The following is a 24,904-nucleotide window of genomic DNA, read 5'->3' as shown; positions in this document are numbered from 1 at the left end:
GTGGAAAGACATCTCCCAGTTTCAGGCAGAGACATCCCTGTCTTTCTAAGCTGTGTAGCAGGAAAAAAAAACCCAAAAACCAATCTCCTTTCATTGCAAAACAAGCTAGAAAGGTTGTGCAAATGCTTAGGGAATATACCTAGGAGTGGAATTAACAGAGAACAAAAGTAAGCTGGAAACCTTCAAGTCCAGAGGGCTGAGGGCTCACAGTTCAGGGGAATTGTTTTTAAACACATATGAAAACAGAGGGAAGCAGTTCTCATTCTTCCTTTTCTGATTCCCTACACTTCATGGCCAGTGACTGGACTAGGCACTGCAAGAGTTGGGGTAGCTGTGGCATTTTTCTAAAAAAGTCCTCATCAAATCCAAGTTGAAAGAATTTTGCCAGGTCCTTAATTAAAGGTCTGGGACTTTAAGGTCCATTTGACCATAGAGATCTATAGAGGCACAGCTGTGTGCTATCCTGACTATGGAGGCTTTCTGGAAAAGATTTTCTATTCCTTTTAACTTAAGGAATTTTTTACCTTATTATTTTTTATGGTTTGTTTTATTAACTGAAGCAGCAGAAGGAAAAAGTCTCTGTCCTTAATCCAACAATATATTTAAAAAAAAATTATTTTCTGAAGCACCCATTTCCAATGGCTGTATTGCCATTTATCACTTTGACATTTGGAAATTTTAGGAATGGCCAAGCTAAGTTTGAGTAGGCAGTGCAATTTGGATAGGGAAAAGGGAATAATAAGGGACTAGACAGTGGAGAGGAGGCTGGATTCCTTAGGCAGTCTGACACCTGAAATGCTGCAGTAAATTGTGTTGTGTTGTATTACTGGGGTTTTTTTCCTTTTTTTTTTAATCATAGCTATAATTCATTGAATTACATTTTTAACTCTGTCTCTTGCAAAATTATTTTTGTTTTGGGGAATGTAAACTGCTTGTTTCTTTTCACTTTGTTCATGGCAATTGAAAGATCTTATTCTCATTTACACTAAAGATTTACAATGTAGCTGCAACAGATTGACAGATTATCTGCAGTATAACTTGTATAGTCACAGTAAGTAGATTGTGTGTCTGAGCCCTGCAGTTCTTGTAAATTCCTTTTGTGGTATAAAGGGATCTCATTACCTCAACTTTAAAGCGCCAATAAACTGTCAAAAGGTGTAAAAGAGCTTTACAGTTTGTCAACACTACAAACAAACTGTGTGTTCATAACCCAAGTTAATTAATTTGTAGTAAATGGGAGCGAAGACGAGATGCAGCAGGATCCTGGCCCTGTGTAGTCAGAGGAGAAGGGTTCAAAGCCTGCTGTCCCATGCCAGAAAAGGAAGATTGTTTAGAACATTTAAACAACTTTGGGGAGAAAGACCAACAGTCCTATGGCAGGCTTAGGGCTGGAACCAGTCCTCCAAAAACCCATTTAAGGAGTCTAGTTTCTACCAACACTCCTGTGCATAAGCCAGACTCTCCAGCTCTGCCTAACTCTGGATGTGCCTCATACTGGTTGCTGTCAGGCTTGGTTAGGAGGTTCCCTGGGTATCGGAAGTTAGGTGACAACGTATACTCCAAAAAGTCTTATTTTCAGGTCAGGGGCATCTGGTTTTCATCTAGGCAGCATGTCATCTAGTCACGTAAATTCTTAGACCTGGACCATCCCATAGATGTAAGGTGGAATTCATCTAACTAAACAGAAATGTGTGAAAGGCAGAAGTTCCTTTCAGAGCAAACTGGTGGTTAGGGAAATCATTAGGCAGTGAGATCTGAGGTTTCAAACGCCTTCTGGTTGCCACCGGAGTAAGAACAGGAATGCATCTGTGGATGCAGATTGCAAGAGGATAACTTGGACACAGAAGAGTGCCTGTGCTGAATATACTGCAGGGAATGACTGTTGTATCTTGAAGAAGCATGTTCTGGAAACAAACTAACAAAGTTGAAAGATTATGGCCAGTAACTCTGAAAATGCTGGAAAAAACAACAGCACCACAGGACAGCCTTATGGAAGAAGCTGAGTTGAAGAATGAGAAGACCTAAAGACTCTCTTTATATGCATCACCATTGGATTGATATGTTGTAGATGTGCGAGAAGCTGGTGACCACAAATGCTTAGCAGAGGTGAGCACACGTTTTGTTCAAATACAGACTGATCCCAAGAAAGCCTGTGGGTTGGGAAGAGAGTTGGAGACAAAGAGGAGAAGCAGAGGTGGAAATTGAGAAACTCACGGGGAGAAATATGAAGGTGTATGTAACTAGGTGACTGAACGTCAGTCTTGGAACACAGCACCCAAAGGACAGCATGGCTGGAAGAAAGAAGTGGTATCAGCAGCCTTGGCTGAAGTGAAAGAGAAGTCAGGAGTCCAAAGGAACATTCTCCAGAAGGAAAACAGTAGACAGAAAAAGTACAGATTGAGGGAAGACTTGGAAGAAGGCAGACCACGAAGTGGGACCTATGCAGCAGAACCTGACAGGAAGACCTGGAAGTATAAAAAGAGACGTGGAGGCTGAATCTGTGGATGGAAGAAATGAGAACTTGGGCAAAGCAGGCTGAAAAAATCACTCTGCCTAAGGTTGGCTGCTCAAGCCACGTGCCTTCACAAATCAGCTGGAGAACTGGTTAACAGTCAGTTTTCTCTGCCCATGCCCCATACATTCCTGAAGCTATGTGAGGAAGAGAAGTAGTAGTCTGGGAGATGTGGCATCAGACTGAGACACAGAAAGGAGGAAGGGAACAGGTTTGAAGGAATGACAGGAGAAAGGGCAAGGCTGTGAGATTTATGTGTTGACTGGAATTGCCCTCTGGGAGAGATTGGGAGAGGTGAAGGACAGGAGTTATAAGAAGCTGAAAAGAAAGAAGTGGTGGATCAACAGGAAGAGAAGTGTGCTGGCAGTGGCTGTTGGAGACTGAAAAAAGGCTGGAATTTAATGGATCACTTTCAGTTCAAAGGAGAGCTGTTGTCTGGACAGTTATTCCCTGGAGGATGGATATTGGTAACTGTGGTATCAACACCTCATGGTGTCCTGGCAGAGAGCTGGAAGTGACTCAGGGGGCTCTGACCTCCTCTTTTGGTTTTGATCTGCTTCTCAGACCAGGGCAAACTAGCTGCTTTTCAGTTTATCTGTTTGAACTGACTCAGTTTCCCTTTCTTGTAAAATGGTACAAGGCATTTGAGTAGATGCATTTGAGCCACCTGCCTCTGGAGCTAACATCTGAACAGTGAGCAGTAACTGAAAATGCTATCAAGAGTCTAAGTGTTGTTTTTTTAGATGTGTTAGATTATTCCTAGCCGGAATAGGAGGCTTCATTTTTGAGAAACTGGGCTGGCTCATAGGAAACTCACTTCCCAGATTTATCCCAGATACTTGTGCAACCCCAAACAAGCCACTTAACCCTTCTTCATCTCCTCCGCACCTTCCTTTGTGTACAATGAGATTAATAACTTTCTCTTGTGGAGGCCTCACCCATGTTTGCCTGGAGGGAAGCACCCAACCGTAGGCTCCTCAGGTCAATGGGTGCTGTGGTAGGACTTGTCTATATCCAGTGGAGAGACTCCCATTAAGTCTGGCCCTAGCTATCTGCACGTGCAGAGTATCTAGCATGGTGGGCCTTAACTTTAGTACAAATAATAGATTACAAACTATGCACCTCCTTTGGTGACGAGTGTCAATCCGAGTTTCTCTTCTGGTGGAAGCTGGAAGGCATTCTAAGGCAGTGGGCAAGAGGTGATTTTTTTCATAAATTTACCAGGAATGGGTAAAATGAACACTTCAACACTTCCTAACTGTCCGGTCTGACAAACAGAGACTTTAAAGGAGTTGTTTTGTCTGAAACAAAATTTCCCACTGGGATAAGGAGTGGGATCTGGAGTGGCCTTTCTCAGCAGAGATCAATACCACTGCTTTTTTGTCTCTCCCTCTCTCCTTTTCTGCTCTGGAATGCTGACAGAAAGACTGGAAATGTGCTCAGGGGTTATAAACGAGAGGAGGGAATCAGTGATCAGGGGAGCACAGGTCTGTGCATCTGTTCAGACCCAAGGAAACTTGTAGCTTTGTAGGGGCAGCCACTAGTCAGGGCAGCCGGAATTTCCAAGGCTCCTTGGCCACTGAAGTGCTTCTGAGTCACTTCAGGGCAATCCCCCTGCCTGAATTAGGAGACAACTCCCCTGAGCTTGTAGTGGGACAGACAAACTCCTCCAGAAGGTGATTCAGAGTGTATAGGCTCCCCAGGAGCCTATTTTTCCCATTGACTATAGGATGTGTCTCCTAATTAATTAGCTTACAACTGCCTCTCCCTAGCCTGTAGTCATTTTTTTTCAGAACCCTCTATTTCAGTGTTTCCAATTGCAGCAGCAGCTTCTGCTTTCAAAGCTGAATGACCAGAGATAGCTCTCCAACACCCAGTTTAAATTTTCAACACCCATTGAGGCACCCAGTGTACACCTGGAAGAGGAAATTATATTCATGTCTTTTGTGATCAGAGGATCATAAATAATGACCTAATTTATCTAAACCTACAACACTCGGTACAATCCACACTTTGCCTACTGTAGACAGACTTTCTTGTAACCCTGGAGATTCTAAGACATTTCTGTAAAGGTCAAATTCTCATCTCCAGTTGAACTACTTAGGACTATGTGAAATCAGTTAGTGAGGTCATGCAGCATCCTACATAGATTTATAAATTGTTTTGTGGTGGGGGGTGTAAGAAATTAAATTTTTACTTTTTTTCTTCTTCTCTACTTAACTTAGAAAAGAGAGTGGCATTGTACCCATCAGAATTGCCTTGTTCATAATAATTTTGCCAGGTCTATACAAGACTGCATCTTCACATCATGCTTCTAATAGGAAGCATAAACCAGTGTCCTGGTGCCAAGATGTTCCTTATGCTACAATTTGTGATTAATTCACTTTGGAATTTGCTTTCAAGTCCCTTGCAGTTTTAGGTTGCCATTTGGTAACACAGTTCTGCTCTGCTCAGCATTTAAGGGTGTTCCTATTAAGTAATTTAGTAAAATGTTCAATTCTTTCTTTGCCTGCAATAGCATTTCAAGTCTAAAGGCTCTGTCCTGTCCCTTTAACATGAAGGCACTTCTGCTTTAGATCTCAAGATATGTTTTTTTTCCAATCTAGGCATAGTTAATTATTAAATATGAGTTCAATAATTAAGGAGTTATACAGATTCATCTATTTTTCAGCACTTTTGAGTGTTTCTGCTTGCAGTACTTTTTGGGGGAAGAAATAATTTAAATATACCACAGCTGTTGGTCTTTTAAACCTTCTACTCTCAAACAAGTCATTTATTTACCTGTTGCACAGCCCAGTCCCAATCACCGAAGGTTACTTTATGAACCTTGCATGTTTTATCTGAAATAGAGTTTGTTTTCAAGGGGAAACAAGAAAGAGGGCTCTGGGCCTGCAAAGGGTGGTCCTGCAGATTGCAGAGACAGGGATCTTCGTTCCAGGGAATGCCCCTGAGCTGTTCATGATCTTTGTAGAGAGTCCATTGGTTCTTTGAAGCAGAGAAGCTGCAGAAGACCTCTGGGAAATGCAGGTTGTCTCCCAGCTGGAGATCGTTCCCTCCTGACATGTTCATCAGCACATTTCACCTCCCCATTTAAAAGCTGGGCGTAGAAGTGCCTCTGGAAAGTGGTGTACCCTACCCAGCCAGCCTACCCCTGGTAGGTGAGCAGAGGCCTGGAAAGTTCTTCAAGAAGGAACAATTTGATTTGGCTGTCTGCTAGCTGTTTGGCTGTTCAGTTACCTGAGTGTTAATATAAAGGACCATTTCAGGCACGCTGAATGGTATCCAAGGTATCTATGTGGGTCTGGCAGATAGGACAAGGGACTTGCGTCAGACCAATGTCTTTCTGGAGCACCAGATAGAGGCCAATCGTACATCCAAAATGACATGTTTAGGCACTTAAAATCAACCCACAGCGTATGACAGGCTCTCACCAAAACCATAGCGCTAGGAATATGTTATAGTTAAGGCAAAGAAGCCTCAGTTATGGTCCCTACTTGGTGAACTGAGCAGAAAAGTATCACTGACCAATTCCTGTGTGTCACTCATGCTGCTTAGAGTAGGGGAGAGTTTATCTGCAGGTGGTGTTGTATGTGGGAATATAAATGCAAAGCAAGGAAAGAGGAATCTTCTACTTTTTTTTTTTTTCCCCTATATATACTAAAAGTATTGGAAATTGGAAGTAGATCTTACACATACAAAGAAATACCCCACCCCACCTAAATTATCAGGAAGAAGGTAAAACAGACTGTGGAATGGGAGACAGAGAGGGAGACTGTGAGAGCACAGTAAGAAGTCAAAAAAGAAAAAGGAAAAAAAGGGGGGGATATTTGGATACCTTGAACATTCTTCTTTTAGAAGAAAAAAAATCTTGAGAGGATTTTCCTTAAAAATTTTTTTTCAGAACTTGGAAGAGGAAAAAAGCTTGAAACAAGCCTTTTCCATTAGAGCATATTTTGAATGCAGAATGGTGGTTTGCACTTCTTAATGATGAGAGTTGTTGCCCAGCAGTGCTGCTGTAGTATGTGTGTGACAGATGTACACAATGGGAGTCAGTTGTGTGTCTGGCCACAGATGCATGCAAGCACACATTAACACATGCACACAAATCAGTACTATAAACAAAATGTCCAGAGCTGGAGAAAAATTGTCTGCTGCTCAACATGCAGATGGCTGCTGTCAGTCGTTCGCTTTTATGTGAGTCCTAAAAATTCACGAGGATCTCTCAATGAAAGAAGGTAAATGAATAAAGATGATGAGACTGCTGCTAGTAAAAGAATGCACATAGGCTGATATCAAGAGGGGTTTTTTTGAGCTGGCTAAAGCTGTGTTGAGGATGAGGTCTCACAGGGAAAATCTTTGATGTCTGTGCTTGTGAATGGTGCAAGGTGCGCTTTGGTTATGTCTACATCAGAAAACTGTGTGGCCCGATAGAAGCAGGTCTGTAGAGTGAATGATATAGGTGCTGAGGATGCAGGCACCACACTGTATGTGTTTTGGGGGTTACTGTAGGGTCATTCTAGCCTGGTTCCATTAGTGTCCAAAGTGTATTATATGTCCTACTGCATTACAGCTTATCATAGAATCATAGAATGGTATGGGTTGGAAGAGACCTTAAAGATCATCTAGTTCCAAGCCCCCTGCCCTGGGCAGGGACACCTTCCACTAGATCAGGTTGCTCAAAGCCCCATCCAACCTGGCCTTGGACACTTCCAGGGATGGGGCAGCCACAACTTCTCTGGGCAACCTGTTCCAGTGCCTCACCACCCTCACAGTGAAGAGCTTCTTCCTTACATCTGATCTAAATCTACCCTCTGTCAGTTTAAAGCCATTACCCCTTGTCCTATCACTACAGGCCCTTGTAAAATTCCCTCTCTGGCTTTCTTGTCAGCCCCCTTTAAGCGGCTGTAAGGTCTGCCCAGAGCCTTCTCTTCTCCAGACTGAACAACCCCAACTCTCTCAGCCTGTCCTCATAGCAGAGGTGCTCCAGCCCTCTGACCATCTTTGTGTCCCTCCTCTAGACTCGCTCCAACAGGTCCATGTTCTTCTCATATTGGGGGCCCCAGAGCTGAACACAGAACCCCAGGTGGGGTCTCACGAGAGTGGAGTAGAGAGGGAGAATCCCCTCCCTCGACCTGCTGGTCATGCTGCTTTTGATGCAACCCAGGATACGGTTGGCTTTCTGAGCTGCAAAGTTTCTGCAACCAGAGTTTCTGCATTAGTTTCACCTGAGGGAAATCCATTTGATGCATTCCAAAACAGTTCCATGATATGAACTGAAGCACATTAAGCGAAGGATGTCTGGGAGATCTGCTTAGCTGTAAATTGACAAATTTCAAGTCTGATTTCAGAAAAAAAAGAAAATATAGTAAGCCAGAAGTATCTCAGCTACGTTTAGATGACCATCACTGGCATACAGAGCAGGTGCTCAAATATACTTCAAGATGACAGAGTATAAAGACTTGATTCTTCCCTTTTTCATTCTGCTGTGAATTTATTGACTTGGAGGTGCTGCTCCTTATTTCCATCTTCATTAAGGTAAGAATTGGGACACTAGATTATAAACAACGAGAAAGTGAAACAGGATATGGAGAGAGAGAGAAGCTTGCTTAAAGTAATTTCACAACGATTTATTGGATGCAACTTCTACCTTCAGTGATTTCTGGTGTTGCTACTTTTCTATAGTCCAACCAGGGAGGGCAGTAACTTGTTGTGGGCTTGTTTTGGGTTTGTGTGGTGGGGTTTTGGTAGTGGTAGAGGGGCCGCAGGGCCGGCTCCTGTGAGAAGCTGCTAGAAACTTCTCACAGGCTCCAAGTCGGACCTGCCGCTGGCCCAGGCCGAGCCCCTCAGCGACGGCGGTAGCGCTTCTGGGAGATCGGATTTAAGAAGGGGAACCTGCAGGGAGTAGGGGGATTGGAACGTGAGAGGAACCCCTGTGCAGATCCTGAGGTGAGTGAGGAAGGAGGGGAGGATGTTGATGCCCCCGCAGCCCGCGGTGAGGCGGCAGGCTGTCCCCTCCAGCCCCTGGAGGGGAGCGGGGGAGCGGAGGCCCACCTGCAGCCCGGGGAGAGAGGAGCCCACGCCGGAGCAGGGCCCGAGCGCGGAGTCCTGCTCCCCCTGAGGAGGAAGGAGCGGCAGAGACAAGGGGTGAGGAACCGACCCCAGCCCCCAGCCCCTGTTCCCCAGGGAGAGAGAACCGGGAGTGGGCCTGAGGCGGAAAGGCCGGAGGGCTGGAGGAAGGTGTTCTCAGGTCGGGTTTTACTTCCTAATAGCCTTGTTCTGATTTGATCGTTAGTAAATTAAGTTGATTTTGTTCCTTCCCCAAGTTGAGCCTGTCTTTTGCCCGTGATCGTAAGTGGTGAGTGATCCCTCCCTGTCCTTATCTCAACCCACAAGCCTGCCTTTATATTTTCTCCTCATCCCACCATGGCCGGGGGGAGGTGAGCGAGCAGCTGCGTGGTGCTTTGTTACCGGCTGGGCTGAAACCACAGCAGGGCTAAAGGTAAATTATGATCTACTGCAAAGGAGGGAAGGAAAAATGTACTAAAGGTGGGTGTGTGAGGTACGTGTTGTCCCCGGATGGCGTTCAGTGTGTTGGATCTCACAGGACCGAGGCAAAAAGACATGTCAAGACTTAAAGCAAACTTCATGAAGTGAAGATGGGAGGGTGAAATGGCAAGATGTTTCATTGCTGGGGCTTGTCGTACACAGACTTGGTAGTATTGCTACCTGATCAGAAAGTAACTCCCGCAACACACAAAGTATGTTTAGAGAGAAGACATTGCTTTATTCTGCACAAGGTGCAAGGTGGAATATTTCCACAAATCGAGCACCCCTTCTGAGGTTTTCAGTCCATACTTGCATACTCTAGTTAAAACACCACGCTTATCTAATACGTATGTTCCACCTAACTATGGCATATTCATTATGTTGAGCAAGCATGACATGGTGTTCTCTTGAGCAATCATCCCAGAGTCTTCTATGCCTGCGCGGGGGTCTCTGGTGATCTTCAGGGGTCATTTGGGGAAGAATCCCCCTCCTCCTTTTGTCCTCCTATGGGCATGCCTCATCTGAGGACACCAGGGTCTTTGTTTCTCTTGGCAACCCCTCATTTTCTCAATGCAGAAGGAGGATGTATGCCCTTCATTAACAAATCTGTGACTCTGAAATGTCCATTATCTGATGCCTTGACTATTATCCAAATATTCCTTAAGCATCCTCTATTGTAATCAGAATCTTAAACTAGATAAGCTTTACCTTGAGTACACATAATCTAAACAGTCCTTGAATAGCAAGCATATAACACTTCTCATGTTTTAGTTTTTTTTTTTTTTTCTTTAAGCTGTCACTGCCTTCTTATTTGTTAATCAGTCTTTTGAAGGCTTGAGACATGAAGAGGAGGGATTTTGGGAAACTTCGGTTGCAACTTTGCTATTGCCTTCCAGTGGTGGCCTAAGGCTGCTGATGCAAGGGGTTCTTCTTCATCTTGCAGTCGTGCTGACCTGTGTATTCATGCTGCTTGCCAAACCTGTGTCCCATCCCCACCCCAAGGGATGTTACGTGACCTTCACCTCGCCTTCACCTTAAAGTTGAAAATATGTTTTTGAGTCTAGCCAGACTAAGGCCTCACCAAGAATATGTTTCAGCAGTATTTTCTGAGATTTGAGTTTTCTGGAAAAAAATCAAAATTACAAGATTTAAAATAACATGTGATGTTATTTCTGCTTTTGGATGAAAAAGGCTGAAGCATATTCTTCTCTTAAGAAATGTTTAAGCCACTTAACCCAAGATTTCAAAAAATGACCCCTCGTTTTGGATCCTCCATTTGAGACAGTTTTGAGATGACCTTGTGTTGCTACCTGAGCAATCTGTAATCACTCTTAAAAGTTTTTGAAACTGGCGATATTTGTCTTTCCATATGTCACTGAAATGTTACTGATAGAAGCATGTGTTTTTGTGAACACAAGTTGCTTGTGAGCCTAGATTCACTGCACATTGTTGTGGTCGCTTGGCTGGTGTATCTGATAATTCAAAGTGCTCTTCTCATTCAGAGAAGGAGAATGGTCCCTGCAGAGACTGGTTGTCTCCCTTGGTTATAAAGGGTGCTTAGAAAAGAGTTTCTCATATAGAGAAGCCACTTTGGAGGAAGGAAACTGAACCTCAGCTCCCACTGCCTGTTGAGTAAACTTCTTTCCAGCATGTTTTTTCAGCTTTTTGGGACCAATAAAGACAAAAGATATGAAATGAAGATATTGTTTGGAAAGCGCTGCACTTCGGATCCAAGCAGATGTGCACAAGTCCTATTTTCTAGCATTAATCCTGTCTCTCCTACACAGCATCAAAAAGAAATGAATGACTGTGGGATCATCCCAGTGAGGCAGTGTTTTCCAAGCATGCAGCTCCTGGGTTTTTTATGTTGATTGACTTGCCTTTTTTTTTTTTTTCCCCCCCCCCCCCCCAGGCTGGATGCCCAAAGTAGCTTTCACACACTTGAAATCATCAGCTCATGCTAATGATAGACTACTAGTGCTTCAGGAACCTGTTGACTGGCAACCCGGTGATGAAATCATGGTGGGAAGGACGGGCCTTGGAGATGGACAGCAGCAAGAAGAAGTGGCTGTTATTGAGTCTGTGAACAACACAGAGCTGTACCTTAGATCACCGCTCAGGTACACTTTCAAGGGCCAAGGGGATTTCTATAGCAGAGAGCTAAACCAGGGGAAAATTTCATCAAGGTGAGGATTTGCAGTTTCCTGTGGGACATAATAACTATATAAATCCCTTTAACAAAAGTGGTCAGAGATATTTTGGTTCCTCACTCTCCCTAAAGCTAGTGGACGTTCAGTCCTGAATGTTTCTGACTATGTTTAAATTTTGTATCATAACCATGAACTCAGAAAACCTTTGAAGCAGAAAACACCGATGGCCAGTACAGACAAGTGGCATAGGGTTGACAAAGATTTTCCGGCATAGTTAATTCTTCAGAAGCTGCAGTTGTTTCACAAAAAGAGTCTGACTTCTGTTAAAAAAAAAAAAAAAAAAAAATCCTCCCTTCTTGACTGATTTACTTAAGATGATTAACACCACACTCAAAGTGAATTACTTCAGTTTGGAAGTACTGCTTTTGTGTTTTCAGTGAGCCTTATGCTCTCTTTGTCTTCTGTACATGTAGATCTTGGACAAACTGTGCTCCTTATCATCATCACCTGGAGCCCCAGTGTTGAAACATGTTAGCTATTTGGGAGGCAACCCAACTCCAGTGCCCAGGAAGATTAATGGTATCATTTTCAGAAATATTTGGGGCTTGAGGAAGAAAATACTAATGTTTTTCACCAAAATATGTTTTGGGAAGATGAAGGAAATTCAGACTGAAATATTTTGGTGTAAACATACATAATCTAAGGAAAATTTTTGAGCTTGAGAGACAGAAGGATGAAAATAAGCATCAGCCAAGGAACAGTATATCTAGCCAATATACATAGGTACACTGGATATGCCACTGTCTGTGGTGAGGAGTGAACCCAGCTCTGGATGTGGGCAGTTGGAGTCATAAGCTGAGGGTAAACATCATTCTTGCCATCTGGCAGGTGCAGATGCTTTTGTGCCTTTTTTGTCTTTCTCTAGGTACTCCCACAGTGTTGGAGAGGAATGGGTGAATGGCCAAAGTCTGCCTCTGAGTGCTGTGGTGGCCCTGATTAGCAGAAGGGTTGTTGTTCAAGGAAATATCACAGTGGAGAGGATGTCACACCTCAGACAGTGTACCAAAGCAGGTGTTACACAAGGTAAGGAGGTCTTTTTTTCACAGAAATGTGCTGAGGAGGAAAATTGCTCCATTAAAATCACATTGTGGTATCACTGTGCATTAAAAATCTTTCTTAATAGGGTAACTTTGAGACATACCAGCACCAGGAAAGTGAGTTTATCTTTCCAAACATTGTTTGACATTGAAGTGTGAAGTCTTGGGAGCTGAATTGCATTTCATTGTAATATCTCCGATGTATTATTTTCACATTGTTGTTTCAAGTCATCTTGGGAAAGACCCTTTAGTTTTGCCTGAGCCTAAGGGTGTAGGAAAGAAAGTATCTTCTGAAAACATGCTTCAGTGTACATAATATATTAAATTTTTAATTGTGTTTACTATTTAGTCACTTTAAGAAGAAGTGAAAACAAAACAGCCCAATGCTGTTTGTACTCTTTAGTGTAAAATATTGAGATGTTGTTCAGTGTTTAGGGATATCAAGGGAAAAAAACAGGTGATGGTTTCTTGTAGCGTATAGTAACACTGGTGAAACAATACTAGGTATCTCGGTTCTCCTTTACTTTTATCTGTATGAAACACCATGAAGTTTTACAGGTGGCTTCCTGATTTACACCAGCTGATGAGGAAGCAGAATCAGACACAGTTATTATAATTTGAGGAGAGTTAGGTTATCTGGCAACCCAGTTGTAAGGTTTCCTTTAAAAATAAAATGCCTTGGGCTTTCAGACTGTGACACAAGACTTCATTTGAAATCCAGCAGCCAACTGCTTATATTACTCATAGATTTATGGTCCATTTTCTGTGGAACTCATAAATATAGTCTCTGAAATGTGCTAACCGTTTGAGGTTTTTATTTGAGTTAAAGGATAGGAGGATTTCTCAGAGGAGTCACCAGAAGATGAGTGGGCAGTGTTTTCTGTGGTTAATTTACCTTCTTTAAAAGAAAAATGAGCATTACTGAACATAAGCAGGCAGTGCCAGAATTTGAAATCCCCTCTGCACCTCCACTGAACAAACCCAAGTTGCACATCTGTAGCCTGAATCCCCTTGCACCAAAATAACCTAAGCAGAGACCCATGGAAGGATGCCTTTCAGGAATCTCGATTTCTTCTCCAGCCCTACGATTTACTTCCCTTGTCTTCAGACTGTGGGTAGTAAGAGTTCCTCGCCCATCTGCAGGGACAGTGGGGAGAGCAAGAGTTTTAAAGAAATTTCAAAATGTTCTCACTTCAATTTAGTTCAGTACATCCGTGCCCAATCTCCTTTTCAAGAACCTCACCCAAGGTAAATCAATGTCAAATCCATCTTCCCCATGCATAGGACTATTTAAAATTGAATACAAGAAACTTTCCAAGGCATAAAACTACCAGAGCTTCCTGCTGGTTTTAATATATGTTCCTCGAAAAATGTCCAGACTCTTAGGGAAGGAAACATGAGAGTATTTAGAGGGAGTATGAAATATGCTGTGGCTATTTGTCTTTGGGCCCATGTTTAAGATCACTGCTGGAGATGGAGTCTCACTGAGTCGATGTGGTGGGTCTCACGACGTTGCTTGGGGCACTCAGCACATCCCATGGTCACCATGGAGAAGTAACGCTGACAGCTCTTGTCGGGTTGTATTCTAGGTAGCTCCAGGTGTCTGTACAAGCGAAGTGAGAGGCAGCTGGGGTCTCGGGACCTGGGGGCTGTCCTGATTGTGGAGGCCTTCCAGGGAGAAGCCAGTCGGCTCTGGATGGAGGGGGTCCAGTTCCGCCACATGGGCCAAGCATTTCGGCAGCGCTGCAGTGCCCTGACTGTTGCTGGTAACGCACAGATGGCAGGTGAGATGTCTGCACTGGAGGTGGGATGGAATGATCTCAAATGTCCACTTTTTTCTACCCAAAGCTGGGGCAGATATCCTCAAAAGCCTTCTAAGCCCTCGAGTCAGTTGACAAATTGGATTCGTAAATGTCAGAAAACCTCACCTGTAGTCTAATCCCAAGTGAAACGTGATGGAGTGCTTTAAGCTGATTTAGTTCCTCTGCATCTCTGGGCAGCTTCTTCCTAAAATAGTATTTCATTTTTATGCCACACCTCTGAGTTGGCATGCTACTTCTAGCTCTGAAAATGAGAGCACTAATATACTGTGAGGGAGCCCAGAGGTGGCTCAAGGCTGTTCAGTAGCATAGGTCAAAATTTAATTCTATCACCTGAAAATTAAAGAAAATAGTAAGTTCTTTTGGCTTTGTCACTGGTAAGTGCAAAATTCATCTCTGTGGAAGTGGCAATGAGATCTCTGAAGACTGGTGGTGATGGGAGCAAGTTAGGTGGGCTCGAATAATGTTTTAAGGGTACTGGATGGGACTTTCCCCTCCAGCTAACTCACACTTCTGCCTTCCCGATGCCATCTTCATCACTGAGTGACGATCTGGTGAGAGAGGGCAGCACTAGCCATGATGCTGGAGTAGAGTGGGCAGGTCACCACGCCTGGCTAGACAAGGTGTACAAGATACCTACCCTGTCCTCGCTGCCCTTCTGAAATGTTCCTGATGGCAAAGATCTGCCAGGTGAGCAAGGGTGGGCAGCTGCAACTGAGCAGTCTCACGAGAGCCAAAAGGATTAATTGCACAACATCAAATGATGAGGAGCTAATATAAAACTCTCCCAACCTTCAGGCTGCAGCGTGCTTTTTGCTGACAGCACTCATTTCTTTCCAGACTCTTACATACATGGCTGTTGTGTTTTGGACTCCTTTGGCCAAGGACTCCATCTGACCGGGATCTCAAACCTTAGTGTGGACAGTAATATTTTCTACAACATTTCAGGCCATGGGCTTCTACTGGGTAAGTGAAGTAGGAAAATACTTATCCTACATGTAACAGCAACATCTGCTGATTATCATCTGCATGAAAATGTCTTTGGAGGAAAGAATGGCAGATCCTTAACTGTACTCTGAGAACATTAACCACATCTTCTGCACTTTCTGGTATCGGTGAATCTGGAATAAAGCTCCCACAATTCCACATGCAACTCCTAGCAGTTATTTCCATTTGACCATACACTCTCTGTTTGTTCAGGTCAGTCTTCACTTGATCTGGATCCTTTTTTTTGCAGTGTACAAAGTGGAAGGAGATTTTTTTTTTTTTTTAGAGCATTGATTTATGTGTCTTTGGAAGAAGACCATTATGCAATATTTAAGACCCCAGTTCAGCGAGGCATTTAGGAGCATACTTACCTTTAACTTCAGTCATTTGACATCAAAGATAATGGAGTGAAAACATATGTTAAAAGTTAAGCAGAGGATTTAGCACTTAAATAAATTGGAGCTTGGAGCAACAAAAATGTTAAACAACAAAATATTTCTCCTAACTAACCATCAGGAGACTGACTTGCAGCATCTTCTGCTGGGATCTCGTGTTGCCTGAATACCTAAAGATAGAGCTTGATTTTTGTTTTCTGTCAGAGATGGGATAAAAATGACCAATTTTAAGATAAACAGAGGAGGAAAAAAAAAGCCATCAGTCCTGATCCTGCAGTTCCACACACACAGCGAGTCCCTATGCTAGGTCCTGTATATAAACATAATGAGAAGTGATAGATTAGGATTTAAACAGAGGAGACTATAAAATGAGAGTGATTGTACACATCTTGCAGAGGAAGAGAGGTGGCTCGGAGGGATGCAACGGCTTGCCCAAGGTGATACACAGAGGCCTTGAGGCCGTGGGGAAGCAGAACAAGATCTCCAACCTGCCGGCATGCCTCAGCTCACTCATGCTAGGACATGTGTCTGAGTTAAAGGACTCTGTGCTGAGGCTGAATGTTTCCACTGAAGTTTCAGCCTGAATACACCTTATCCCCAAGATGTCTTTAATGGCTTCACTGTCAGCAGCTCCAGAGGGTCTGATGGATGAATTTATATATCATTTTGTTGCCTGTGAAGGAATATTTATTATAGCTGGCTATTTGCAGCTCTAGAATTGGACTCCCTCAGTGATTTCATCTAAACCCCTTATTTTCAGGGGGTTTGCAAGACAGTCATAAAAAGTCGCTCTGGGCTTAAAATTAATTGACACACCAGGTCTCAGCTTGGAAGCCAAGACCTCTTATCCCACCTCGAAAACCTAAATGGCTGTCAAAAGGACGGCTTTAGGATCCTGTTCATGCTCTGGTAGTGGCATTGTTTGTAGTAAATACAGCCTGGAAAGGAAATATTTCCTAAACGAATCTTGTTCCAAAAATGGAGAAAGGCTCAAAAGACTGAGAGGAAGGCTAGAAATAATTGCTGCCATTCCCTGAACAAAAATACATAGGTTTTCCTGGCAAGTAGCTTATATGTGGGGTAATGATGATTGTGGAAAGGATCTGTATTTGGAATAGAACTTGAGCAGGTATAGTTGAAGATAATAATTTATGTTTGATAAACAAAACTAAATAGATTTAATTTGCTCCTGATGTGGGCCAAACAGAGATGATCCACTTTGTATTCTGCTTCCAAAACGCCAGAGCGGGCGGACATATGATGTGTCCTTATTCGGGCTTGACCTGTATGCAGCTGTCCACTTTTTGCCGTTGGATGGCACATTTCTTCATGGTGTAGTTCAAAAGGATATTTCTTTTTTTTTAATTCCTATTTCAATACTGTTCCTAGATATGGGGCACCCCATGACTCTGAGTTGTGTGATCAATTTTTTGATTGATTTTTCCTTTTTCTTCTCATACTTCATTGCTTATGGATGCAAACGCCCCACTTTTGTGCAGAGCTGCACCAGGTGTTTTTAAGTCTATTTAGAAATTTTCTTAGATATAAGTAGGGCAGTGGATGGAGACAGAGGAGATAGATACAACTTTGAATTCTAGTACTGCCAGAAGCATGGCTATGTGTGCATGGGTGAGCCACTTCCCCACTCTGAGTCTCTCTTTTTCCAACTGTATATGTTCTTTACAATATTTCCTTTATTCATTTGCTCCATAAACCTGGAGTACAGTATGACTGGTGTTATATTAATATATAACACCTGATACAGGGCCTTGTTCATATTGAATTGCAAAATCATGGTCTCTATTGCCTCTTTGTAGAGTATGTATTGTAGTATTCCTTTCCCTGATTGTTTTTATCTCATTAGAGTGCAAGCTCTTTGTGGCAGAAACTGCTTTTTATCATATTTACAATGTTGATCAGATCGTGCTTGTGGTCTCTTGACATTTCTGAAGCACACAGCCTTTCCCTCTCCATGCTGTGCACCACTGTGTTGAGTAGTCATGTCAGTCTTTGACCACCTCACAGCTGCTTTCTGTGTGTTAAACACAGCTTTCTAAGTGCTTTTCAAACAGTGATTTACCCAGGGACAGTTAGCAGGGAAAGCTAATTCCCAGGTGGGCCATGCCAGCAAAGCAGCCAGGGCAAAACTCAGCAAGTTCTGTGACTTGCATAATGGAGGTTTTCCAGCTATATTTACATTTCTGTTTCTTTTTTCATTTTTTTCTTTCTTTCTATTTTTTTTCCTCTCTTTTTTTTCCTCTCTTTTTTCCTTTTCTTATGTATTTTTATATTTTTTTTTAAAGGAGAGGGACTGGAAGAGGGGAACAGAGTCAGTAACAACATAGTGACTGGCCTTTCTGGAACAGATGGTTTATCCAACATTGAGACACTGTCACCAGCAGGGATCTACGTCACAGCTCCTGACAATCACATCAAGGTGAGAAGTTCAGGTATAAAACATAACATTTCCTTTCTAATCAACGATATCAGAAAGATATGGAGCTTCATTTATCTGGGAGATCATATACATAGCATTTGCTTCTTGGCTGAGGTGTCAGAAACTGTGCTTGTGATGGGATATTAAAACAAGTGCATATTACAAAATAAATTATATTCATGGGCAAATTTATTACTGAAAATTTTACTGCACTTGAGTGGAATGAAATATTGCAATGAGATCCTTCATCCTGGGATACTTGAAAAAGTTGTTTTATTTTCTAATACTCATGGATTCATAAAAACTGGAAAAAAGTTTAGGCTCAGCTTCTCTAGAATTTTTTCTTACTTCTGTCATTATAAAAGAAATAATCTCAATTTTAATAGACTGATGACACACTAAAATTCAGCAATATCAAATGCACCTCTGTCTGGCTTTAAAATGACGAGTTATGTACAGTCCAAGATTTGCATTCCAGGGTGAGAAAGAGAATGTTTTCCCAGTCCTATGAAAATGACATTGATTTTAAAAAAAAGAAGCTTCTGTATTCTAAATAGTGATGAAACATTGAACTCTTAAAAGGCTAAGAGAATAACAACGCTCACATCAAAAAATTGAGCTCTGTAAAAATCTTTCTGTTCACTAATTCTCTGATGCTTTTAGTTCATACTTTTTTTGTCTTATTCAAGTCACTTACATCTCAGAATAAAGAGTCACTCTTACATGTTTCATGAGGAAAAAACATGATTTTCCATGATTTCAAATAATTTTTCCTTCTCAACTATTTTAAGTCTGGAATTTCATTGAAACTGACCTTTCTTACCACAGTTTCAGTTGTGACAGAAGTACATATTCCTCAAAAAAAAAAAAAAAATCCTAACCTGTTCTATTGCTAACCCACGGAAACCAAACCAATTATTAACTGTATGTGAAGACCTAGTTGCCCCCTGGGCTTCTGTTCCAAGAGGAAAGAATTGCACCTAAATTTGAAGGTGAAAAAGAGACCAACACATTTCCTATGTTAGTATGAAGACAATAGTACTTAGGAAGAAGGAGAGGACTTTTCTGCAATTCCCTCAAGGGCATATTTATCATTTTTAAGACCATCAAATATGGTTAAAAAATACAACAACTAGGCAGAATCACATGAATTTCAGCTCCACTAAACACAGAGTTTTGTACTATCATGTACTGACTTACCCTGGAGCTGTCTACTCAATCGCCAGTGGCTCAGCTTTTGAAAAGGTTTGCTGCAATTATCTCTACGGGTATGTGTGAACTGACTGTGGTAGGTTTTCAGCACATTTGTTTAGCTTGCTCGGTTCACGTGTCTTCATAGATACGCCCAAAGCTGTGGCTGTGGCTGTGTACCCAAACATCAGGGTTAAGTCTGCTCTCCAGAGGTGTGCTACTCAAGGCAGAATAGCAGATGGCCCTTGAAGGGTTGCTGATAAACCTCGTTGCCGGCAGTCTCTTGGAGTGAGCTATTTGAGGCGTTGCAGCAGCAAAAGGAAAATATGAAGAAGTTGCCTAGCTTAAAACTATTATTAGCTGCACTTACTGTTCTACAGTACCGAGCAGTGCTCAGCAGAAGACATGAAAGGACATGGATATTACGAGAAAAAGTCATACTTCTGCCAAGCAAAACACCTGTGTCTTGCGGACTTTTTCTTAGCACGATAATAATCAGTAAATACAAGGGGTGCTGGTCCAGCACCAAAATTACGATGTTACAGGGTTTCAACACCTTTGATTTCGTCAAATTGTTCAGGAACTGGGTATTGCTTTTTTGGTATTTATCATCTTAATGTAATAGGAAGGTTTGAAGAGTGTAATGGGAAAGGTTCATCTTCCTACTGCCTGGTTTCCAAGCCATGACACAGAATAGAAATTTCCCCCTCTAGATTTTAATGTTAGGTCATTGTTGGGTTTTCTGCTTGTTTTTTTTTTGTTTTCAGATTACCATCTTTCAATTACTGGTTTTAAACTTACAGGCTGCAATCTTTAAGGCAAGGATTACAGCTCTAGGTCCAGACTGTGTTACATCTTCTGTGCGTGATGGGTTAAGCTTTCCACAGTGAGCCCTGCAATAATATTTTCATAACTACTCAATTTACTTGGGAGCCTTAAATTTGCATTGGTGACTGAAGAGCTTAAATTTCCTTGAAAATCAGTGGTCTCCTAAAAGGTGTTGAAATTGGGACACAGCAGTCACTCAAACCTGAGACTACAAAGACATTTGGAGACCCAATTCCCACTGGTTTCCATTTGACTTAAGCTCTTAAGTGCATTTGTGAATCAGGGTGTTAGATAAAATTTTATACTTATACAGTATAAGGGCAAAATGATTATTGCAAGGTTAGTATTTTTTTTTTTTTTAATAAAATATGGAAGTCCTAGTTATCACTTCTCAGTGTCATAAGATAATTTCACTAGCAGGCTGGTTTTGTGCTTTTTAAATGCTATCAGCATGAGGAACTGAAGATGCCCCTCTTTGATCTTGGCTTTTTTGTCACTGAAGTGCATGCCCTACATCCTTGGTTTTATTTTTGTGTGCAGGGGAAAAAAAAAAAAAAAGAGTAGTTTCCTATCTTCTTCTCTTGGTTCTCTTGGCCCAGTAGGTCTTTCACCTTTTGTGGTAACTTCCTATTCATAAAGATTCAATGCCCTTAAATCCCAGAGCCAGCATGCAGTGCTTATGCATAACGTCCAGACTGGGTTTAAGAAATTCAACAAGCATCCTCCCTTTCCTTTCTTGCCATGGTGTTGAGGACTGGTAAACAGCTTAAATGAATGAACGGGGTGGAGAACAGCCAGTGTTTCCATGTCAGAGGAGTGACTGACGGTCATGCTGTTGATAAATGAATTTGTTTCCCAGTATCACCCAACCCAGCCATTCTCCACAGTACCAAAGAGGTGAGGCTGCATCTGTTTGGCATTGATTGTTTCTCGTCATTTCATCCCTACTGAGATCTTTTCTAAAACCTCCTGCAAGGTGAGTGCACGTTGAAGTGGACCCATTAGGGGTACTCCTTGCATCCTGCCAGGTTCTGAAACTGGGGGAGCTGTGCTGGGCACACTCTCCAGAGCTTTAATGTCATCTTTAAGGTTAACAGTTTAAGCCCTGGTTATCTAAAAGAAATTCATGAAATATTTACATTAGCAGTGTTGTACGCTTAAGAGACACTTAAAACGTCAGCCACTTTATTTTACTGACTTGCAATGCATACCTCCAGGTATTTGGCATGCTCAGGGAGGTAATTTCTCTCTGGAATTTTGGTTGCACGGACGTTCGTAATATACTGACTTCCACAAAGAATTGATTTCCACACAAAATTCCCTGCTTGCCTAAAACCCCTGCCCTCCAGCCACTAGCTGGCTGAATAAATATGCAGTTTTTTTCCTTATGAATCATCTGTAGAACGCATGATTGGAGTCGCAAGTAAAAGATCCTGGAAATAATGTGACCGGACTGCAGAAGTATTTTGTTAAAGGAAAAGGGTCTGTGGCTGCACTTTTGGAAAAAGCAGCAGTTTTACCAGGGGATAGAGAAAGCAGTGCTTTGGGTATTGATACTTCTTTGTTGCTTGACAGCTGTCAGAGATCACAACTGCGGGGAACAGTCTTGGATGGGTCAGAAGAAAGTAATTGCCCTATGGAGGCTTTCACCTCTAGGTCATCAGGCTTGGCTTTGATTTGGACCATCAGGGACCAAAAGTCATTAGTGTTTTAACACTGTCCGGTGACCAATGAACGGTAGTGGTGGGTGTCAGTCCTGATCTTGGAGAACAAGCTCTTCTTACAGCTGCAGTAAAGCTCCTCTTAGACTCCCCTTAGAGAACTGGATACCTCCAGAGAGCAATTAATCTTATCTAAGAATAGACCAGAAGAATTGCCCTCTGGACATGCCTATGCCTAATTCTTTTCCTGGAAAAGGAGCCTAGCTTTATCAGCCTGGACTTCAGCATCAAATTTGTATGCATCTAAGGTAGGTGAGAGGGATCATGCCCAGATGCGCACGTTAGCTGCTGTATGGACACCATCCAAAACCAGCTAGGTTTGGCTGCTGTCTAAATGAAGCAGTTAAGAGCAGGTTTTTTTCCCTAGAGTAGAAACGCTCCTAACCCACTGTATATAGCCCACATAACCCACTTGCTACAGACTCTGTAAGTACTAAACTCCTAATTTAAGGCCAGGCAGACTTTATGTTCACTTATTTTTCACCTCTTGCAATAATACAAAGAATGCAACTCCATAATTTCTTCATTAAGAGATATTAAGTGACAATAACTTACAGCGCATCTTCCCATGGTTATTCACTTACCCTGTTAAAAACAACTCAAAGCAAGTAATTTACCACAAGTCTGAGTAAGTTTAGCTGTTCAGCCACTGACATATCCTGAAGATGCAATTCTCTGTTTTCTCTTGACTTTTAGTGGGTCTCGCTTTTTGCACCAATGTTGTTTCCTTTTCCTGTATTTGCTTTGGGAGATATGAGAAACGTATGGATTGAGAAGTAAATCAAAAACCTGAGTAGTTTGTGATTTACTTTTCTTTCATGACATTGTATTCCTGCTTAGAAAGGATTTTATAGGGGTAAGGAGTTTTCCACACACTTTTTCTCTTACCTACATTTTGAAGAATTACTGCAATACCATTTTTCTGTCATTTGTTTCTATTGCTTGGCCAAGACTTGTTGCCTGGCTTGAGAACATCTTTTTTTTTAAGACTGGCCCAAAGACAGAGTGAAAACAGGATGAGAATGAGGACACAGAAACAAGGTACCAGCTTCTGCCAGCCAGACTTACCAGAATTTGAATGGACCTCAGCTGGGATTTTAATCTGGGTTTTTCTTAAGTTTATTTTAACTACCAGAAATCTGTGGTAGTCTTTTTTTCACAGTTGCATATGCTTCTCTGCAGGGTAACACAGTGTGTGCTGCTGGGTATGGCTATTTCTTTCACCTCTCCCCTGAGGGACCATCCAAAATGCCTCTCCTGTCCTTCAGTGAGAACATAGCTCACTCCTGCACAAGGTACTTGGGGATTTTTGGTTGAGGAGATTTTCATTCTGTGCATGTTAGTGCTAACTATAATTGCAGTGTTGAGCAGAAAAGGCTTTGCCCCTCCCTTCAGACTTTTTTTTTTTTGGTAAAATTTTGCACCCTTTTAAGGGCTGCTTCTCCTGTAAGCAGAGTTCTCCACAGCAGAGCAGAATCAGTGTTTGACAGTGATGTGGTTGGGGCTGATTTTCAATGCCTGATTGCAAATGGTTTCCTTAGTAGCTTCAATATGGTCCTTCCTCTTAATTCACAAGCCCAATTTGTTAACTTGCATCATTTCCCTGTGCTGGTAACAAGCTCCTCCACTTTACTCCCTTGTTTAAATGATCCTGATATAGTTTAAGGTGCCACATTTAACACATTTCCTCATCAACCATTTAACAGCAAAGCACTGAAGCATGCACTTGTGTTGAATCGAAAGCTCATTTTTAAGTATACTAGGCATTTTGAGAAGAAGAGGGTGGCATGCAGGAGAACAGATAGGCGATTTCTTTCTTACACTCCTCCTTTAACACCTCCTGCAGGCCACCGTAAGAGACATGATGCTGGCTTAGACAACCTGGAGTGGCATTTCTTACCTCCAGATGCCTTATGTCATAGCAGCATGAATGCTCAACCCTTAGAGTTTGGCCTCTGATTAAGTAGATTGAAATGCAGACTAAGCACTTTGCAGCCCAATGGGATAAAAGGTGCTGTGTGTCAGACATTACATATAACAGTTATTCCTGTAGCATCCAGGAATGGCTATTCACAAGAATTTTTGCCTGTACTTCCCTAAACCAGAAACGATAGTAAAAAAATGATATTGTGCTAAAAGTCAGTGGATGGAGTCACCTGAATTTTGAGGAAATCTGCGTATTAATCTGGATTTAAAATCTCTGAGAAGGTCAGTCCAAGGACTGCATTCGGGAGCGCTTACACTTGGAGCGTACTCCAAGTTGGCTGAATGTAAGAGCTAGAAAAGCTTTATCTGTCCAGATTCATGTCGGGCTCATCTGAAGCCAACACTGGTTGAAAGCTCATGGGCATGGTGGTGGGGGTTTGCAGAGAGCACCTGTCAGTGGTACTGCACGCTGGTTGTTAGCCCTGGCATGGCTAATTCTGAAATCACTTGGAAAGAAATTTTAAGGATGCTCTCCAGTGTGATCAGATGCTTAAAATAAATATTGCTAACCACCAGTTTTTGATTTTGGATTAAATGATAAGGTATGATGCAGAGAACTGTTATAGATTTAAAATTTTAAATATAAAAATGTTGAGTAGGAAAACATGCTCATGAATACATGCACTGTAAAGAAACAGTCTCCTTTGCTTGCTTTCTTAAACAGGTATGGGTTGCTGGTGTACCCAGAATATTTGCCAGACAGCCCAAACAGACCTGTGCAGTTCAACAACTTTACAGCTTGGAGCAGCCAAGGTGGAGCACAGGTACGTTCATCCTGACTGACCTCTGGGATGCTAAGGATCTTTACAAGTACATCACCTCTACACTGACTTCATCTCTTAAGTCTGCAAATAGGCCAGAGTTACGGTAAAAGATCTTGTACCTGTATGTCCATGTCTCTCAGATGGAGGCTCCTATTTTGGTGATAAACCCAGAAACAATTTGTGTGAGCTCTTCTTACTGCTTCAATGCAGAATCAGTGCTACTTCCATCAATAGCTAGTGTCCTCTGTAATCACCTAGCATATGTCTGCCACTATAATTGTAGAATCATAGAATGGTTTGGGTGGGAAGGGACTTTAAAGATCATCTAGTTCCAACCCCTCTGCCATGGGCAGGGACACCTTCCACTAGATCATGCAGCCAATAAAGTCCTCCTAGTGCATCTGAGCTATGCGTAAAGACTGCAGTTGGTAGAAGGTCTGTTACCTTCATAGGGTTAATGGTTTCCTTGG

General features: G+C 42.2%; 1 protein-coding gene across 1 annotated transcript in view; it reads left to right on the top strand.

Annotated features, from left to right (window-relative positions):
* The window catches only part of PKHD1 (polycystic kidney and hepatic disease 1 (autosomal recessive)), a 259,529-nt gene that overhangs the window by 104,637 nt on the left and 129,988 nt on the right, over positions 1 to 24,904 (top strand). Inside the window, exons 38-44 of the mRNA XM_010583200.1 lie at positions 10,971 to 11,178; positions 12,134 to 12,291; positions 13,895 to 14,089; positions 14,966 to 15,091; positions 17,811 to 17,944; positions 22,867 to 22,979; positions 24,335 to 24,434. Of these exons, the coding sequence (XP_010581502.1) occupies positions 10,971 to 11,178; positions 12,134 to 12,291; positions 13,895 to 14,089; positions 14,966 to 15,091; positions 17,811 to 17,944; positions 22,867 to 22,979; positions 24,335 to 24,434 (1,034 nt within the window). The remainder of the gene's footprint in view (positions 1 to 10,970; positions 11,179 to 12,133; positions 12,292 to 13,894; positions 14,090 to 14,965; positions 15,092 to 17,810; positions 17,945 to 22,866; positions 22,980 to 24,334; positions 24,435 to 24,904) is intronic.

Source organism: Haliaeetus leucocephalus, unplaced genomic scaffold (assembly GCF_000737465.1).
Source record: "Haliaeetus leucocephalus isolate CR32 unplaced genomic scaffold, Haliaeetus_leucocephalus-4.0 Scaffold871, whole genome shotgun sequence".
Lineage (NCBI taxonomy): Eukaryota > Metazoa > Chordata > Aves > Accipitriformes > Accipitridae > Haliaeetus > Haliaeetus leucocephalus.
Note: the sequence above shows the minus strand (reverse complement) of the source record. Positions and strands in the feature narration are given on the sequence as shown.